At 42.4% G+C, this 20,017-nt stretch overlaps 1 protein-coding gene across 1 annotated transcript in view; it reads right to left on the reverse strand.

Moving 5' to 3' along the window:
* Positions 1 to 20,017, reverse strand: part of ABCC4 (ATP binding cassette subfamily C member 4) — a 264,370-nt gene that overhangs the window by 52,758 nt on the left and 191,595 nt on the right. The window contains exons 21-23 of the mRNA XM_043581644.1: positions 7,991 to 8,141; positions 1,571 to 1,690; positions 181 to 291 (exon numbers count right to left, since the gene is read on the reverse strand). Of these exons, the coding sequence (XP_043437579.1) occupies positions 181 to 291; positions 1,571 to 1,690; positions 7,991 to 8,141 (382 nt within the window). The remainder of the gene's footprint in view (positions 1 to 180; positions 292 to 1,570; positions 1,691 to 7,990; positions 8,142 to 20,017) is intronic.

Here is a 20,017-nt window from a genome sequence, read left to right on the forward strand (position 1 = left end):
TCTACACAGACCACACAGCAGAATCACACCCAGCCCGACACACCGCGAATGCTTTAATGCGATCCGTTAGAACAAGACAGTATATGGTATTGGACAAGGTGGTAAGGTTTAATTTAATAACTGTAAACGCAGCTATAAATTGTAATCATACCACAAATAGTTATTCACATCTGTACTTACTTTTTGCCAGAATCAGGGACCCAAAGGCAACGACAATGACAAAGATGGCGCAGATGGCATCCAGACGCACGGCGAACCATCGGGACGTAGTCAGAAACAAGAACCATGCCTCTGGGTTTGCGAAGCATAATAAGCAAAATGAGTAAGTCAAAAAACCATGTTAATTACCTTGAATGCGGGAGAACACTTTGCCCGGTTGAGCTACACGAGAATTTTACACAACATGGAGATCAAAGCTGCACACCTAAGGAACCAGAAGGTTCCAGAAAGCCAACTTCTGACACAAAGCAATGTACAGTACAGGCAGGAATTGGTACAGTGGCTTTATGGGAGGCATGCATTGAAAAATTCAACCAAGGGGCACTTGGGTGGCTCAGTCATTAGTTAAGGCATCCAACTCTTGATCTCAGCTCAGGTCACGATCTCCTGGTTCGTGGAACTGAGCCCACAGCATGGTCTGTACTGACAGTGTGGAGCCTGCTTGGGATTCTCTCTCCCTCTCTCTCGCCCCACCCCCACTCACACTTGCTCACTCTATAAATTAAAATAAACTTTAAAAAAAAGAAAAGGAAAATTCAACTCAGAGGTTATAAGTAGAAATAGGATAATAAAAACTTCGGAAAAACGGGCTCATCAGTACGTTTCTTAGAGTGCCAGGCTCAACATGAAGCTTATCCTCTCATGTGGTTTACTGTTCCCAGCTGATAACAGACAGCAAAACCTCCACTTTGTTTCCAGTACTTTCCATACTTACTATGGGGTCCTGCACACAGTGTTTATTACTTAGGAGCCAGTATCTCAAGGATCATCTTGCTAAAAGTTCCCACATCAAGTAGGTAGCAAATCTGACAATCAGGAAACTGATTTCCTCAGCAACTTCTGTCACCCTGAATGCTCTCAAAATAAGAGTTGGCAAACTACAGCCTGTAGGCCAAACATGGCCCACCACCTGTTTTTGTAAATAAAGTTTTATTTGAACACAGCTATGGTCATTTGCTGATATACTATGTTCGGCTGTGTGTTCCTGTTACAATAGCAACGCTGAATTGCTACAATAGATAACATGGTACACAAAGCCTAAAACGTTTCCTATCTGGACCCTTAACAAAAAAAGTCCATTGACCCCTGCCCTAAAAGGACAGAAAGTGATGGAAGGACAATGCAAGTCACTGGGGGTAGCGGGGATGGGGGAAGCAGTGGTGTGACACAGGGAAGGGGGAACACACAGGGGATTCTGAGAAGAGTCATGGCCCAGGGGAGAGGACAAAGACATGCTGAGGAAGGATGTGGGGCTGGGCCAGTGGTGAGACAGACAGAGAGGTGCTGCCCAGCAAGGCCAAGAGAGGGGGCATATCCCGTTCTTTGAAACCATTTCCAGAAACTCACAGACCTGAATGCAAATCCTGGTGTGCATCAAACAGTTCCTGGAACCTCTCTTCAGCTTCATATGCCCGGATGGTCCAAAGTCCCTGGAGAGACGACGATAAGTGGGAAAACACCGGGCTCCGTGCTGGGGAGGCAGACAGACAGAAAGTCGGTGAGGCCGGACTGAGGAGAGCACCTGCCTCTCATGCTGTGTGGCCACACATCCCAGTTAATGGCACACCCAGAGCTTCTGGACGGGCTGCCCGGGGGAGAAGGGACGATGCCCTTCCTGGAGAGGGAACAAACACGTCAGCCCTCAAACTCCTGGTCACACTGCGCTTCCCTTTAACGACCCGAAAACACAAGTTTCTCTTCAAACCTATCTTTGACAAAATTCAAATCATGGCTAGATTTAAATAACTAAATTCTTTCTTTGCTAACTCATTTGTCCAAGGTCCTCCTCCAATGTGGCCTTCCTCCAGAACTCTTCCCTGACAGCCTTCTGAGAGGAAATTCTGTTCAGGAATTTTTGAGTCGCTAACGTTCTTACACTGAATTCTGCTACAGTTCTCACCACACGGAATCATGGTTTGCTCCACCTGTGACTATTAAGGACTGGGATCTAGTCAGTATGTCCCTGAAATGGTAACAGGTTGGTGAGAAGTTCGGTGAACAGCCAGTCCCGCTCCTGCGTCAAGAATCTCTTTCTGGGTGACGGAGAACGCAGGTATTGCAGTGCCCTTGCACCCACGGGGCCTGTGCAGCCACGGGGTCTTTGAATAGCTTTGACTTTGGCTGGAGGCAACTCCCCTGCTGGACACCTGGCCTGTGGAGGTCACTGCGTGACAGTGACATAACTCTTTCAGAACCTGACCATGGACTTAGTGGCCATTCTCTTTTGAGTAACTTCATGCTGGTTTGGGGCCTGAGGTCACATGACCAGCCATCTGTTTCCCTGCCATCTCCTCTAAGAGCACCCTGTGTGTCAGCACCAGGGGCTGGCTCCTGCCCACCAGGGAGGTGTTGGGCAGGGATGGTCACGTCCGGCTTGCATCCCCCACCATAAATAAGGCCATGACCAGCTGTTGTCAAGGGCAGGACTGTGAGTCTGTGGCCTCTGTCTGGGATGAGTAACAATTTGTGCTGTATCAGCAGGTAATACTTGACTTATCACTTTATTACCTGCACATCTCCTAGAGAAGACTTGTTGGGAAAACACCTGGGTGTTCAGGGGAAGGGCAGATCACTTATCTCCTGAAACGCTACAGAAGTTTTATAAAATGACGGACAGAAACAATTCAGAGAAAAACTCAAACTTATTTCAGAGACTGATCCTTAGCCTGGCATCTGAACGCCTGTGTGTGTGTGAAGTTCAGTCACATGGGCACCGCATGTATGGGGGACAGGGATGCTGGGCACAAATGTGCAGACACAGAACCTCCTCTTGGAGCTTAGTGTCCACAGCTCCTCAAGCAAGGAGGAGGAAGGCTTCCCCACAAAAGACAGTGGGGCTCAGCAAAGATGGGACGCCCTGGGCTGTGGGCCTGCTGTCCACCTCCTCCACTGCGGACCTCTTTCCTGAGATACTGACTGAGGACATTAACTGTTAGGGGCCCGTGCCTGCGATGCTCCTTTAAGGAAAAAGACCTTCTCTGAACCGAGGCATGACCTAACATTTCCCCCTGTATCTACTTCCGGCAAAGAGCCTTAAGTGATTCGGTGGTGGTTTTGACCGTCCAGTTGTATGTTTGTGATCTAGCACCCACACCACTCTCTCCCTTCATTTATACTGAGTCATCTTTAGCCTTTATTCATTTTACCTTCCTTTAAGTTTGTACTTTTAAGGCAGTAATATGAACATAAGGGGACTGAGTTCACGCCCCAAAGAAGAAAGGCTGCAAGCTCCGAATAGGCCTTTTTTGCACTTCTCAGCACATGTCCCAGTCTGTCCCCCAAGACGTGGTCAATGTGGAAACAGGGTGCTTCCCGGGATGACTCAGCAAAGTTCCAGAGTTCCTATCAAGAAAGTACTTACAGTCCAGCTCCAGGAAACACCAAGAACTCACTAGAACCATGTTCTTATTTCTTGAGCAAACGGTGTGATATAAACAGTTTCATCACAGAGAACGTTTCTAAGAAGGAAGGAGATGTGGCTGCTGACTCAGGGAGAGTCCTTGAATGAAATGCTTCAGCATGGCCACCCCCACCCGCGTCCCTTGTCAGGAGATCGAGGTTGCAGTTGATTTTCTCTGGCAGGGTTTCAGAGTGGGGTTGACTTTAGAAATCAGGGGTCGTCCAGCTTTGAAAATCAGTGAACCCAGAGACCCCACCACTAACTTTACTTCACATCCAAGAGTTCCAGGGGTACAGCAGGAATCTGCCCCTGAGAAAAGCTATCCTGTCTCTCTCACACCCTACTTAGGACTGAGTGGGATGCTAGGATGAGTGAGTTGGAGGATCTGCAAAGAAAATTAACTGGCACAGAGGGAAACAGAGTGCCAAGGCTCTGGTATGTTCTCTTGCCCAATGTAATGCCTTTTCCCCCACAAGGATCGAGCTAGCTATCCTGAAGTAGATCCCTATAGCACCCATGGTGTTAGCCAGCAGTCACAGGCAAATGCAACCCTACGTTTCACAAAGCGGACACAAGACTGACGACTGTGTGTCCCATGACCCTGAGGACTCTTTGGGACAGACCCCTCCCCAAGAGGGAGAAGGCAGTAGCTGCTTCAAGGACCTGACAGCCATGCTATGGCTTATCATTTACATTATGTGAGGCCTGCTGGTTGTTATGTCCTTAATTCCCTCACGTTCAAGGTTCTAGCACCTTTCCGAGTGGCCAGGAAACACTTTACAGGCATCAACTCACAAGACCCTTGCAAGAGTCCCACAGGGCAGGTGTTGCTATATCTTAGAGGGAAAAACAGGCAGAAGGATTAAGAGCACTGGCCAAGATGAAGTAAATTAACCCAAGTGGTAGAACTGGGGGGTCAGACCAAACTCTTATTCCCAAGGCTGTGCTTTTAATCACTGCCACAGTGTCTCAGACAGAAAATAATCAGGTTAAAGATGCCAATGTGTGACTAAATGCAGTTTTCTCCAGACTTTGTAGTTTACGATTAGAAAACCCCAAAATCAGGGCACCTGGGTGGCTCAGATGGTTAAGTGTCTGGTGTTTGATTTTGGCTCAGGTCATGATCTCACAGTTTGTGAGTTCAAGCCCCGCATCAGGCTCTGTGCTGAGACGCGTAGAGCCTACTTGGGATTCTCTCTCTCCCTCTCTCTCAAAAACAAACAGAAGAAGAAGAAGAAGAAGAAGAAGAAGAAGAAGAAGAAGAAGAAGAAGAAGAAGGAGGAGGAGGAGGAGGAGGAAAGGAAAGGAAAAAGGAAAGGAAAGAAAGAGGAAAGGAAAGAGGAAAGGAAAGGAAAGAGGAAAGGAAAAAGGAAAGGAAAGGAAGAAAGAAGGAAGGAAGGAAGGAAGGAAGGAAGGTAGAAAGAAAGAGAGAAAGAAAGAAAGAAAGAAAGAAAGAAAGAAAGAAAGAAAGAAAGAAAGAAAGAAAGAAAACCCCAAAATCAAACTTAGTGATTATCCAATAGCCTTATCCATTATCATACAGATTAAGCACCTTCAGTTGAACAGTCCCTGGAAATCCATCATGAGAACTTACAACAGCAGAATCGAGAGTCAGTCAATGGTCTGAAACACGTGGCACACATTTAACTCTCCCCAGCGATGCCCATGGCAGACACTGCTAATTGATCACAGTACCCTTACACATGGAATTTGGACGTGGCTGCATAACTCAGACATTGCTAACCGATCAAGCAGATCCTGATTTGCTTGAACGATGCTACCATGCTCACTTTTGCAAAAATGGAAACTCATTACAATCAACTGCGTATTTGTCAGTAAGGTAGTTTAAATGCCAGCCTGAGGTTTCAGAGGCAGCTAGGCAATAGGATCTGAAAATAATCCTCAGGACCTTCAGAGTCCTTTCAAAGCACAAGGATGAAGCAGATTTATATAGCCAGAGCAATCAGGTATCCTCTTTTTGTCCTCCTTTTTCCTGGTGGCTCCAGCAATGGCCTCAAGAAATACTATCACTGCTTAGAGAAAACAATAGAACTGCTATTTATAGCACAGACCCACAAACCAGACAGGTGACAACAAACAGTTCTAATCAACTGACCACCACATTTGGTTATCTGGGAGTGAGGAAGAAGGAATATCTGTATTTAAAGTATTGTCACAGCCTACTGGGGTGCAGGAATGTTCACAATATTCCCAAATACCCTAGGGGTCATGCGAAAGTTCTCAAAATCTCCAGATTAAGCACTGGGAAAATCCTATACTGTTTCTTGAAAAAAGCCTCACGAGGTCCCCTTCCTCCTCTCCATTTCCGCATGGATGGGGAATGGCCCTTGTCCAGACAAAAATCTCCACCTTCTTCCAGAGACCTCGTTTAAATAAACCAGAGACCTCCTTTGCAACAAGACTGACTGAAGTCGACAGACTCCATTTCATGAGCGGCCTCCACTTATAAAATGTCTGGAGCCTTGTTGTCTCCATAAAAGACGGGCTGGAGTTCATCCTTTATTCCTCCGCCTTCTCCAAGCTCCGCCACAGTAACCTGTTGAGAGACAGGACGGCCCACATGTTGGGACTACAATGCCTGCCGCCCCAAGGCAATGCCTCACAAAACCACACCTCACAGGAGGTCAGCTGGTTCTCTGACGACTGAGAAGTTTTCCTATAGGTCTTATAAAATCGATGCCCATTATCCTTTATGCAAATGCTAATGACAAATGTCTCTCAAAAATATATTATTAAAAAAGAAACAAATGGGGGGCACCTGGGTGGCTCAGTTGGTTGAGCATCCAACTTCAGCCTAGGTCATGATCTTGCCATTCCCAAGTTTGAACCCTGCATTGGGCTCCGTGCTGCAGCTCAGAACCTGGAACCTGTTATGGATTCTGTGTCTCCCTCTCTCACTCCGCCCCTCCCCCACTCATGCTGTGTGTGTGTGTGTCTCTCTCAAAAATAAAGTCTTAAAAAAATTAAAAAAAAAAAAAAAAAGAAACACATGGGGCACCAGGGTGGCTCAGTCAGTTAAGCGCCCAACTTTGGCTCAGGTCATGATCTCATGATCTCACCACTCGTGGGTTCAAGCCCTATGTCAGGCTCTGTGCAGACAGCTAGGAGCCTGGAGCTTGCTTCAGATTCTGTGTCTCCCTCTCTCTCTGCCCCTCCCCTACTTGCACTCTGTGTGTGTGTGTGTCTCTCTCTCTCCCTAATTAAAAAAAAAAAATTAAATTAAAAAAAAAAAAACAAGAAATACACACACACATGCCATAACAAAAAAAATCTCTCTGTCCCAATGAACTTGTATTTTTCCAGACAACCATGAGACCCAATAGGTTTCTCTTCTTAGTCTGGCTTGCAGGAAGCTAAGCTGGTATTAATTTGCAGTAACTATCCACAGGGTTGCAGTTTCTGATACAAATATCTTACTTCTTTATGTTTTGGCTACCACCTTTATTCCTTCTTTCTTTTTTTAAATATAACAATCTACTCTCCTTATGATTTGTCTTACTAATAACGACATACTTTTGTGCATTAATGAGATAAGCTCTGAACTATTTCATCTTCTGTGACTACCCATGTTTTCCCATTATTCCAAAACCAGGAAGCTGAATGGAGAACAAACTAAATGCATACTGAACAGAACCCTCGCCTGGGTCCTCCTAAGGGAATTACATCCAGGATCCATTTATAGGAACAGCCTGGGGGGGGGGGGGGAGAGCTTCAAACAGTGTGGCATGACAGCAAACACTGGTGATAATAAAGAGTAACACTGAACACAATTGTTTATCTTTACAAAATATTTACCAGCTGTACCTTACTTGCCATTTTTTGAGTATGTGATAGTAATCTGTTTTTCAAATGTATCACTTCTGACATAGGAGTATATTTCCCGACACATCTGCTCCTTTCCCTAATCTTTCCCTTTCTTTGTCATTTCCAGAACCTTCAAGGAAAGACAAATTCCATTATTTTCCTTCTGTATTTCCAAAATATTTCCAACATGAAATATTTCTTAAAAAAAATTACCTGAGTGCCTGCTCTATGTTAGGAAGCATGTCATGAGTAAGACAGAAATGGCCCCTGTCCTCACAGTGCTCACGTTCCAGTGGAGCGTCACTACACGTATATCCTCTGTTTCTTCCTTGTGCTACCCTGCAAAGCTGGGCCTGGCAGGCCACTAGCTCCATGTGCCCTAAGGGCTTCTCTGACTCATGGTGGCCATAATATTCGATTATGTAACATGAGCTTGGAAAAAATTCTGGAAGAGAGAGTCTGCACAATTTCAGGGGTGTCCTTAATTACAGCATAAATGGAAGTGAGCCCACATCGCCAGTGCAACCTGAGAACCTCTGTACTCACTTGTAGATTCCAGGCGTTTGACATCCCTCGATGTTTCTAAGAAATATCGCCGAAGAACAAAGAAAATGATGCCAAAGGGAATCAGAAGTATCGCGATCCAAGGAATCACCACCACTGCAACAGCCACCACACCACAGACTTGCAGAAATGTCTGAAATAGGGAAAAGTGATAAAAAGGCCTTCTTACCAAGAATTCTCTTCCAACATAGACTTTAAAGGGTTGTTTTGTTAGGATTCAACTCCTTTCTTCCAAAGACTTGTTGGAATGGCAGGGCATGGTTTCCAAAGATATAATAGAATTTTACAAGTGGTCCTGATGATATTTATACACCTAATTGTGATGTACCAAAGACAATAAGAATTTTCTAGATATTAGTTCTTTTGATACACTCAGTAGCCCTAGGAGATAGACATTATAATCTTCCCTATTTAACAGATGAGAAAGTTTGAGACTCAGAGAGAAGAAGACTTGAATCCCAAACTATCATGAGTCAGTGGATATTACCAGGGAAATCAACAAGCAGAAATCATAGATGAGAAATTCGGAAGATTCAACTATACATGTAGGGATAAAGAAGTGGCTAATTACAAATTCAGTGGTCAGAAAGGGAGGGAGAAATTTAAGTATTTGCCTTTGAAAGTGAGGATTCCTCTTTCTTGGCTTTCTATCCACAGTTAACATTTACCGAGTGCTCACTGTGTACAGTGCTACCCATTAAGTACTTTGCGTGTAGTAACTCATTTAATCCTCAGAATGGCCCTATCCAATACTAGTATTATCTCCCTTTCCACATGGAGACCCTGAAGCACAGGCAGAGGAAAAGCAACTTGATCAAGACTGCAAAGCATTAGTCATAGAAGCCTACATCATTAGCCATCATGATATATTTAAGCTTGCCCTCAATGTAATGCCAACTTTTTATCCTTCCGGAAAAAAATTCTTGACTTATTTGAGCCCCCTAATTTGTCTTTAATTTTTTCCTCTAAAGACCTTACTTAAGGAATTTCAGAGTTTATCAGTGTGCCTAAAAAAGGACAAAAGAAGGGAAACAAATTTCTGAGATTTCTTTTTTTTTTTTTTTTTAATTTTTTTTCAACATTTATTTATTTTTGGGACAGAGAGAGACAGAGCATGAACGGGGGAGGGGCAGAGAGAGAGGGAGACACAGAATCTGAAACAGGCTCCAGGCTCTGAGCCATCAGCCCAGAGCCTGACGCGGGGCTCGAACTCATGGACCGCGAGATCGTGACCTGGCTGAAGTCGGACGTTTAACCGACTGCGCCACCCAGGCGCCCCTCTGAGATTTCTTAGAAATCTTATGAAGAGTTTTAAAAATAAGGAAACACAAAGTCCAAAATCTTTTTTTAAGTTTTATTATCTGGGCCAACAGACACATGAAAAGATGCCTGACATCACTCATCATCAGGGAAATGCAAATCAAAATCCACAATGAGAGTTCATCTTCTGCCACAGAATGGCTAGTATCAATAAGACAAGAAATAACAAGTGTTGGTGAGCATGTGGCGAAAAGGGAACTCTCATGCACCATTGGTGGGAATGTAAATTGGTACAGCCACTGTGGAAAACAGTATGCACGTTCTGGAAAAATTAACAATAGAAATACCACGTGATTCAGAAATATCACTACTGGGTATTGGGGCGCCTGGGTGGCTTAGTCGGTTAAAACATCCGACTTCAGCTCAGGTCATGATCTCGCGGTCAGTGAGTTCGAGTCCCACGTCAGGCTCTGTGCTGACAGCTCAGAGCCTAGAGCCTGTTTCAGATTCTGTGTCTCCCTCTCTCTCTGACCCTCCCCCGTTCATGCTCTCTCTCTGTCTCAAAAATAAACATTAAAAAAAATTTTTTTAATAAATAAATAAATAAATAAATAAATAAATAAATAAATAAATATCTATCACTACTGGGTATTTACCCACAGAAAAGAAAAACACTAATTCGAGAAGATATGTGCAGCCCTATGTTTACTGCAGCATTATTTACGACAGCCACAATATGGAAGCAACCCACACATCCATCAACAGATAACTGAATAAAAAAGACCGAGATGGTGCCATTTGCGACAACATGGATGAACCCAGAGGGCATTACGCTAAGGGAAATAAAGTCAGAGAGAAACAAATACCATATGATTTCACTTACATATGGAATCTAAAAACAAAACAAACAAAAAGCAGAAACAGACCCATAACTGCAGAACTGATGGTTGCCAAAGGGAAGGGGGGTGAGGGATGAGCAAATTGGGTGAAGGGGAGTGGGAGATACAGGCTTCCAGTTATGGGATGAATAAGTCAGATGAAAGGTAGAGCATAGGGAATGGTATTGTTACTAAATTGTGTTGCATGCGGACAGATGGCAGCCACACACGCCGTGAGCACAGTGTTACGAAGAGTGGTAGAATCACTATGTTGCATACAAGAGTGTCATTGCGTACATTGCGTGTCAACCATACTTCGATTTAAAAAAGGATCAGGCTGTCTTGATGCTCCCATTTTTACAGGCCAGGCTATCCTGTTTCTAAAATAAATATTTCAAATAAAAAATATGACAAAAATTGTTTTACTGCCAGAACAACAATCAATTTTATCATCTGGATAGGAAATTTTCTATCATTAGGATATTTAAAATATCTATCTCAAAGGCTAATGATGATAACAACACAAGTGCCCTGTGTCAGGTATGGGCTGTACACAGGTAGTGTACCGAGTTCTATGAATGTTCAATCATGACCTCATCTTGTGAGGTGATTTTATGTTGGGAAATGATACTGGGCTAAAAAGAGCAGGCAGAATAGAAACCCAAGTCGCCTGGATGATGCTGATTTACGTATCCACCTTTATCAGGAAAAAAATGGTATCATGGTGTACAACTTCAAGTGATATGAGTGCAATCAACATACTTTTGCATCTGCCTGCTAGGACAGTGGGCTCATTGAATGGTGGGAATGGGTACATTCACATGGCATGTGAACTCCAAAGTTTGTGAATTCAGGTGGATACAAACCCAGGACTATATGCACGAGGCACAGGGGGCTGTGGAAATACAGGGAAGAATACATGAATAGTTTCCGGAAGGTTCTTCAACTTACAACCAAATTTCACAGGCTGGTTTAACAAACAGAAAGAGCGGCAATGAATAACTTGCAGTAGTAATCACAGCTGATGGAAATACTGCCCAAGAGGAAGTCGGGCTGCAAAGGTCAAAGTGCCTGCCCACATTAACATAGGTTGTTCCGTGTCCTCTCAGAAGGCGCCTGCCCAGTGCCTTCCCCACTGTGCCAGCCAGGGCAGCGGGCCCCGGGCGCATCTCCAAGGGAAGGATTAGCAGGGCAATGCCTGAGGGAGACACATGTTATCATCTCACAGTTATTCCAAGTCAGTTTTCTCAGAGCTTCATCACAACCAGCTTGTGAATGAGCAAAGAAGGAACTGTCATTTCCATTTACAGATAAGGATTGTGAAAGCTGGCAGGTTAAGTGGTGGTCCCAAGTTCTCCCGGGAAGTTACTGTGTGATGGAGAAAGCCAGGAATGGTGCCTGTGAAAGGTGCTTCGTGCAGGCAGGAGAAGAGTGGAGGAAGGAGGAAACTTCTAGAACTGTGAATCTGTGGGCAGGAGCCCCAGTGAATCAAAACTGCAGTATTTTGATGTAGACCCAAGCGTTCTGTTTCCCCCAGTCTCTACTGCGGTGTCCATACAAGACCCAGGGTGAAGAGGCATGGAATTCTGAAGGAACAAAGTCCAATAGTAAGTAGAGAAAGCAGGCTGTGCACCTCTCTCCTTTTACATCTACAGCTGGCCAATTTCTCACAGCTACTGGGTTAACTGATGCATCCCACTCTTCTATACTAATTAGGAAGCCAAGAGGAAGGGTCCTTTTAGACCCTTCTATGTCTGGCCTTAAGTGATCACCAGGCTTACCACTGTTAGTTGTCAAGAAAAAAAAAATCTGAAAGGTTATGAAAATATTCAAATTCACAATTTTTGAGCAGACTAACATCACTTGATTGAACAATATTCACCAGTTTTAACTACCCGGCTCTCCCTAAGGTGGGGGCCTTCTGTGGCTAAGCCGGCCCGGCAGATTACCTGGGCAGCAGAGGTAAGCTCCAAACACGGGGCTCTGCTGGAGCCATCTTCTTGGCGCTCATTAAAGACCTGTAACTGATGCTCTCAGAAACTCCCAGGTTAGGTTAGGGCTTTCACATTTGATGTCCCCAGATTCTGAAGTAATTCAAAAAGGCTTTCTATAAGAGTTTTATTTCTACTTGCAGGTCATGTTATGGCCTGCCCCACAGTGAATTAGATGTTATACTGTACTGTAAAAACATACACAATGTTTGATTTTACATTTATATGTATTCATGTATATACACATGTGAATCTTTTACTGCCAGAAAACTCTCTCTCTTTTTTTTTTAAAGTAATCTCTCTGCCCAACATGGCGCTCAAACTCAAATGCCCAAGATCAAGAGTCACATGCTCTACCAACTGAGCCAGCCAGGTGCCCATGCCAGCAAACTCTTTATGGAAGTTGGCAAGGACAAAACAGTAAGCAAAAAAGCTAACATTCCAAAAGGGGACACAGAAGATGCTGGTGCAAAACAAACACCCATCCCCTCCTTAAAGCCAGTCTCATTTCTTCCTTCCACATTCTCAGGAATTCCAAAGTATGTACACAATTCTGTCCAAATGATTGGATTCCAAACCTATATTGGATGACCCACCCCCACGGCCAGCGCTTCTGTACCTCTGTTGCACTAAGGCACAAAGAGATAATGATATAAATATACAGCAAGAAACATGTTGACCCAGAAGCACCTGACCCAAGCCTTGACACCCAAGATCTAAGGGTAATCGTTTTTTTGATATGCTTGCATCCCAACTGGAACATACTTGTTAGGAAGTCAATCCAAAATCTATCAACCCACGTGAACAAATGCAAACAATCCTTGAATAAAAGTCCTTCACTTGAGAGAACATGTTGATTTTGCTTAATTGGGAGTAATTCTGCAGCTTACAGAGAACGTCGATCCAGACCTGGAGGACAATAGCATTAGCCTAGCACCGTGCTATCCAACAGGGTCTAAGACCAACCCTCTCTAATATTAACAGGAAAGGGAACACAGCCCACCATTTTTGTCTTAGTGAAAACTGGGCTACCCACTACCACAAAAAGATGTCGGAAGGTAGGAGGAATTAAGTGAGATAATTATATAAAGTGCTTAGCAGTCCATGCTTAACAAAAAGAAACCCTAAGTACCATTATTATTACCTTTCAGTATGCTCTAGATGCCAGCAGCCAGAAGAGAAGGAACAGTGCGTTGACAGATTTATGGGCCTAAAGTGTCTTAAAAATATCATGAAGCTGGAGCCTGAGACGTGTCTCACTCTAACCACTGGCACAGCTTAGGACTATCCAGGGACACCAGAGTAAGTGTTATTGTTTCCTGGATGTGGTAATGATGTCACATATACCAAAGTGGCTGTGGCTCTTCTTTAGCCATCATATCTGAGGCCTATTTTGTTTGAATATAAGATGACTGATAAATCTCATGCCTACTACATTTTCTGTCCTCTCCTTTTTCACCCCACCTGAGGGTCTCCCAAAGACTGATAACCTCAGGATAATGGAAGCAACTCAACATTTTTTGAGATGTTTCTTTTCTTATTCTGGATTCTTTTGGTGTTTCAAGACTCACTTTTTTTTTTTAATGTTTATTTATGACACAGAGACAGAGCATGAGTGGGGGGAGGGGCAGAAAGAGAGGGAGACACAGAATCCGAAGCAGGTTCCAGGCTCCAAGCTGTCAACACAGAGCCCGACACCGGGCTCAAACTCAGGGACTGCGAGATCATGACCTGAGCCAAAGTCGGACGCTTGACCAACTGAGCCACCCAGGCACCCCAAGCCTCACTTCTTAGTGAAGACTTCCTGCCCTGAAATTGCTTGGCACTTCTGGGAGAGTAAGGAAAACTGTGCTGGGCCTCTGAATCAACACCACCAGAGCAAACGCCAGATTATTCAATACGGACAAAGAAGTCCATCGTGACATTTTCTATTTCATGCATCATGAACTGGTGTCGATATCAAGGGAAATACAAAAGCTACATTTTGTGCACTAGTGAATCCCAGGAAATTCAGCTGTGTCCACTCCAGGTTGGCCTTCCTGGCAAGCACGCATGCTAGCTCAGATGCCAGGAGGGCCCTGTAACCATCACTTACAGAAAGGATGAGCACCTCTCTCCCTTACAAAGGAAGCTGTCCTGTGAGCCATTCTTTCTGATTAAACCACAGGGGTATCTAAATGAATTGTTAACGTGGTTTATGGAAGCCATAAAATAAAATAATTCTTACGGAAAATGTTAACTGCTTTGTTTGAAAAACTGCCCAGTTACAAATCTTGAGAAAAATGTCATTGCTTGGTTGCTAGTGCCTATGGCAAATTCCCTCATTACACTGAAGAAAATCTCTGTATCTTGTTCACAACCAAAGACAGGTACAACTGCCCCCCTTCCCCATACCAATAGTGGATAACATCTCGTGAGGGCTGCCTTGTGTCCCACCTCTTCAGTAATTCCATCCTCACTTTCAATCTGAGTGGGAGGGATTATCACCTCCACACACAAAGAATGAAGCTCATGTGGGGCGCCTGGGTGGCTCAGTCAGTTGAGCGTTCGACTTCGGCTCAGGTCATGACCTTGTGGTTCGTGAGTTCAAGCCCCACATCGGGCTCTGTGCTGACAGTTCAGAGCCTGGAGCCTGCTTTGGATTCTTATCCCCCTATCTCTCTGCCCCTCCCAGGGGCATGCTCAGTCTCTTCCTCTCTCTCTCTCTCTCTCTCAAAAATAAATAAATATTAAAAAATTTAAAGAATGAAGCTGATGCTCACTGATGCTCAGAGAAGTTTAGTGATTTGCCCTAAGTTAGGTAATTCAGAGTCACTGTGTCCCCAAGCCTACAATCTCTGAATGATACAGCATCTCATATAAAGATTCATCCTTCAAAAAATTTATACCTAAATGTATTCCTATTTTATGTTTTCTCTTTCATTTGCATTTTCTAGTTTGGTTGGGTTTCTTGTGGTTGTAGCTGGTCTCCCCCAGGAGGTGCTCAGTCCTAGATTCCCAGCTCCTATGGAAATAAAAACCTGCTCGGTGCACAGAGCAGAGCTGATCAGTAAAAAGGTCCTAAAAATGTTTGCTAATAGAACACACAAAACCCATGTTGATTTAAGAAATACTGTTTAAATAAAAAAGATTCGTAAGATGAAGTCTAAGCCCAGAAAGCAAACTGATTTGGGGGAAGGAAGGAAAAAGCCAACTTTAACTTTAATAAATACACAAAACCCAAAGACCCTAAATGAGATTATTCTACATGCCACATATGTATATTGGGAAGGTGGTGAAAACAAAGCATTTCCCCAGGTCGTGTTTTCCTCTAGAATTAATACTGTATCCCTAATCTTACAGATTTTAGCATATTTCTTTCACAAGCAGTATTAAATAGAGGACTGGTTTGTCTGTTTGACATTTAACTACCCAAATGCTTACAGCCCTGTAGGAACTCCTAGGTATCTACCCACAATTTCCTTTAAACTTAATTCAATGGGATTCTGTTCCTGCTCGTCTTTGTGAAGCTTGTGCCAAGGAACATGTTTTCTATAAACAACAGTAAAAATGTATTCTTCTTATTTTATGCAAATAAATATGTCATCCATACTTCTGGCTCACCCCATTCTTATTTGAACTCTTGCTTGTGCTCAGACTTCTCTTAGGCACAAAGTGAAATGTGTATTTAATCATAAGGCCACTTAGTCAGTAGACAGTACTTTTATTACTTGTTTACAGTATTAAAAAATAAAATCAGGATCATTAAAACTACTCACACCTCAAAGGAATTTCAAAGCTTTGAATTCTGCTGTCAGTCAGACTCTTAAAAATTCTGTTCCAAGTTCTGATAAGTACAAATCGTCCAGATTGCCTTAAACGATTACTGATTTTGCAGAAGATAGGGCTTACGTGCAATAAACAAAGCAAGATTCACTTCTTGGCAAGAAAACACGGCAAGATTTTCTTCTGATTTAGAGAGAGGAAAAAAAATGATGCCTAGTTTTTAATCAGTAAGCTGTTTACTGATGTGGGTGTAGGAGAGATTCTTCTACCTATTTATTCTGGAAACGTATGAGATAAAAAAAAAAAAACCTTTCAATGAAATGACTATCACATAGATTGTGCTGCTGGCTAATACAAGATTCTTGTGGAGGCAGTAAAATTTTGAACAGGCTATACAAAACTCAAAGTATTAAGAACTAAAATGTAATTCCCATCACATACTCGTTACTCTTCAATTACAGGATAAATAAAAGCAAAGGGAAAAATATGGAAAGCTCTTAAAGGTAAGCTCCTAAACCTCAATACTGACCTACGGTTAGTATTAAGTCTGCAGGTGTAAGTGACATGCTGATATGGCAACTTGCATGCTTCAGGGAGTTCAGACATCAGCTCTGGCTCCCAGATCCCTCCTTTGTCACCTGTCTCTTTACTTCACCCAACTCATTTGGCTCTGTTATATCAGAACTTTATGGGATGTTGGTGTGTCTTATTTATACGAAAATATCTAAACAAACTCTCTTTAAGATTAAACTTTTCAGGGGCGCCTGGGTGGCGCAGTCGGTTAAGCGTCCGACTTCAGCCAGGTCACGATCTCGCGGTCCGTGAGTTCGAGCCCCGCGTCAGGCTCTGGGCTGATGGCTCAGAGCCTGGAGCCTGCTTCGGATTCTGTGTCTCCCTCTCTCTCTGCCCCTCCCCTGCTCATGCTCTGTCTCTTTCTCTCTCAAAAGTAAACAAACATTAAAAAAAATTTTTTTTAAAAGATTAAACTTTTCGAAACTTGTCCTTTCCTTGAGATCTACTAATCACTCTTTCCACCCTCCATTTGTTGGCCTCGGATCTTTTTATATCCAATCTAGCTCTGGGAAGTGTGTATCCTTCAGTTAGCCCTTACTCCTGAGTCGTTGCTAACTCCACTTGAAGAGTCCATGGTGGTATTAGGCTTACAATTTGTTAGCCAACACAACAGAAATCATTAGGGAGACATGACTCTTATTCCCTTTTTTTTTTTTTTTTTTATGTTCAGCATATCTCACGGATCAATAGCTTCCCTTTCACCTTTTCTCAGTGTTAGAGCTTATTTTGAAATTCAAGGCTGGAGTCCACCCATATGCTACTTTTAAAAGGCACACCTTATGGGAATGCAAGCTGGTGCAGCCATTCTGGAAAACAGTATGGAGGTTCCTCAAAAAACTAAAAATAGAACTACCCTACGACCCAGCAACTGCACTACTAGGCATTTATCCATGGGATACAGGTGTGCTGTTTTGAAGGGACACATGCACCCCCATGTTTACAGCAGCACTATCAACAATAGCCAAAGTAGGGAAAGGGCCCAAATGTCCATCGATGGATGAATGGATAAAGAGGATGTGGGGTGTGTGTGTGTACACACACACACACACACACACACACACACACACACACTGGAGTATTACACAGCAATCAAAAAGAATGAAATCTTGCCAATTGCAACTACGTGGATGGAACTGGAGGATACTATGCTAAGTGAAATTAATCAGAGAAAGACAAAAATCATATGACTTCATCATATGAGGACTTTAAGAAACAAAACAGATGAACATAAGGGAAGGGAAACAAAATTAATATAAAAACAGGGAGGGGGACAAAACAGAAGAGACTCATAAATATGAAGAACAAACAGAGGGTTGCTGGAGGGGTTGTGGGAGGGGGGATGGGCTAAATGGGTAAGGGGCATTAAGGAATCTACTGAAATCATTGCTTCACTATATACTAGCTAATTTGGATGTAAATTTTAAAAAATAAAAAATAAAATTTAAAAAAAGGCATACCTTAAAAATAAAGGAAGAAAGACAAGGTTGGAAAAGGGTACCCTATGAAAAACACTAACCCAAAGAAAGCTGGACTATCTATACCACACTAAACAGGAATTTTTAAGTTAGGAAGCGTTCCTAAAAATAAAGGAAAACATTTCAAAAGAAGAATTGGCCAATTTATCTATAAGACATTAAAAAAATCTAAATGTATATAAACTTAATAACACAGCTCCAAAATGTAGAAAGCAAAATCTGAAAGAACCCAGGAGAAACAGACAAATCCATAATCACAGTGGGGGAATTTTAACCCACTTATCTCAATAACTGATAGATCAGAAGATAAAAATAAAAATACAGAAGCTATGAAAACGTGAACAAACTTGATCTAATTAAGAAATGTAAAATACTGCAGCCAATAGCTGCACAATACATCCTTTTCAACTGAATATATGTTCTATGCTATAAAGCAAATAACAACAAACTTCAAGGGCCAGAAATTATACAGAATACATTTTGACCTAAGTGGATTTAACAAAAAAACAAAACAAAAACTCATACCCAAAAGGTAACCAGAAAATCACTAAACATTTGGAAATTTAGTAATATGCTTCTCTAATATCTAGTTCAAAGAAATTACAATAAAATTAGAAAGTATCTTGACATAAAATAAAAATCTGCTAATATTAAAATTTGAGGTCTGCAACTAAAGCTGTGTTTAGAAATACATTTTTACTTTAAAATTTTTTTTTTAAAGAAGGACTACAGGGGATACATGGGAAATCTCTACCTCCCTCTTATAATTTGCTGTGAACCTGAAACTGCTCTAAAAACATAAAGCCTTATTAAAGATGGGGCGCCTGGGTGGCGCAGTCTGTTAAGCGTCCGACTTCAGCCAGGTCACGATCTCGCGGTCCGTGAGTTCGAGCCCCGCGTCAGGCTCTGGGCTGATGGCTCAGAGCCTGGAGCCTGTTTCCAATTCTGTGTCTCCCTCTCTCTCTGCCCCTCCCCCGTTCATGTTCTGTCTCTCTCTGTCCCAAAAATAAAATAAAAATGTTGGAAAAAAAAATTTAAAAAAAAAGAAAAAAAGGAAGAAAGGTTAAAAGTCAAGGGTTTAAAAACACATCTTAAAAAAACCATATTAAACTGAAGTATATAGAAAAAATGAAAATAATAAACATTAATGAGACAGAAAACCAACTTCCAAGGAGAAAAATCAACAAACCCAAAGCTTGATTCTTTCAAAGCACAAATGAAATTAATAAACTCCTACCAAGACTGATCAAAAGAGAGGAAAAACTACCATTACCATGAATTAAAAGGGGATAACACAGCACGGGCACTAAAAAGAGCATATGACAAACATTTAAAAATTTTCTAATGTTTTTTAATGCTTATTTATTTTTGAGAGAGAGAGAGAGAGACAGACAGACAGACAGACAGATGTTTCTTCTTGAGAGCCAAAGTCAGACGTTTAACTGACTGGGCCACCCAGGCGCCCCAAACATCTAAAAATTTTAATGCAGAGAACAAATTGGTTGAAAACTGATATACAAAGACTGACGTAAGAAGAAATAGAAAATCCGAAGAATTCTGTATCAATTTAAAAATTTGAATCCATAATTTTAAAACTTTATACAGAAGTTTTAAGCCCAGATGGCTTCACAAGAAGATTGTGCAAAGAAGTTATGCCAAATTCTTCCACAGAATTTGATTCCAGTATCATTATGATATAAAAACTACAAAAAGACATTAAAAGAAGGAGAACACTAAACAACATACCAATAAACTCAATCTAACAATATAAAAAGGATAATAATGTCACAATCAAACTGGTGTAGGCAAGCCCAAAATCCACGGGACAGGTGGTTAGAAAGGCAGGTTGGAACTCTTGGGTAGAAGATGGTGTTATCCACAGGTAGAATTTCTTTTTCTTTGGGGAAGCCTTGGCTCCTGCAACCTTTCAACTAAATCAGGCCCACACAGATTAACTACAATAATCTTCCTTAAAGTCAACTGATTATGGATTCCAATCACATCCACAAAATACATACACAGCAACACTCGGATTACTTTTTGACTGAATAACTGGGGACAGTAGCC

This window comes from Prionailurus bengalensis, chromosome A1 (genome assembly GCF_016509475.1).
Source record: "Prionailurus bengalensis isolate Pbe53 chromosome A1, Fcat_Pben_1.1_paternal_pri, whole genome shotgun sequence".
NCBI lineage: Eukaryota > Metazoa > Chordata > Mammalia > Carnivora > Felidae > Prionailurus > Prionailurus bengalensis.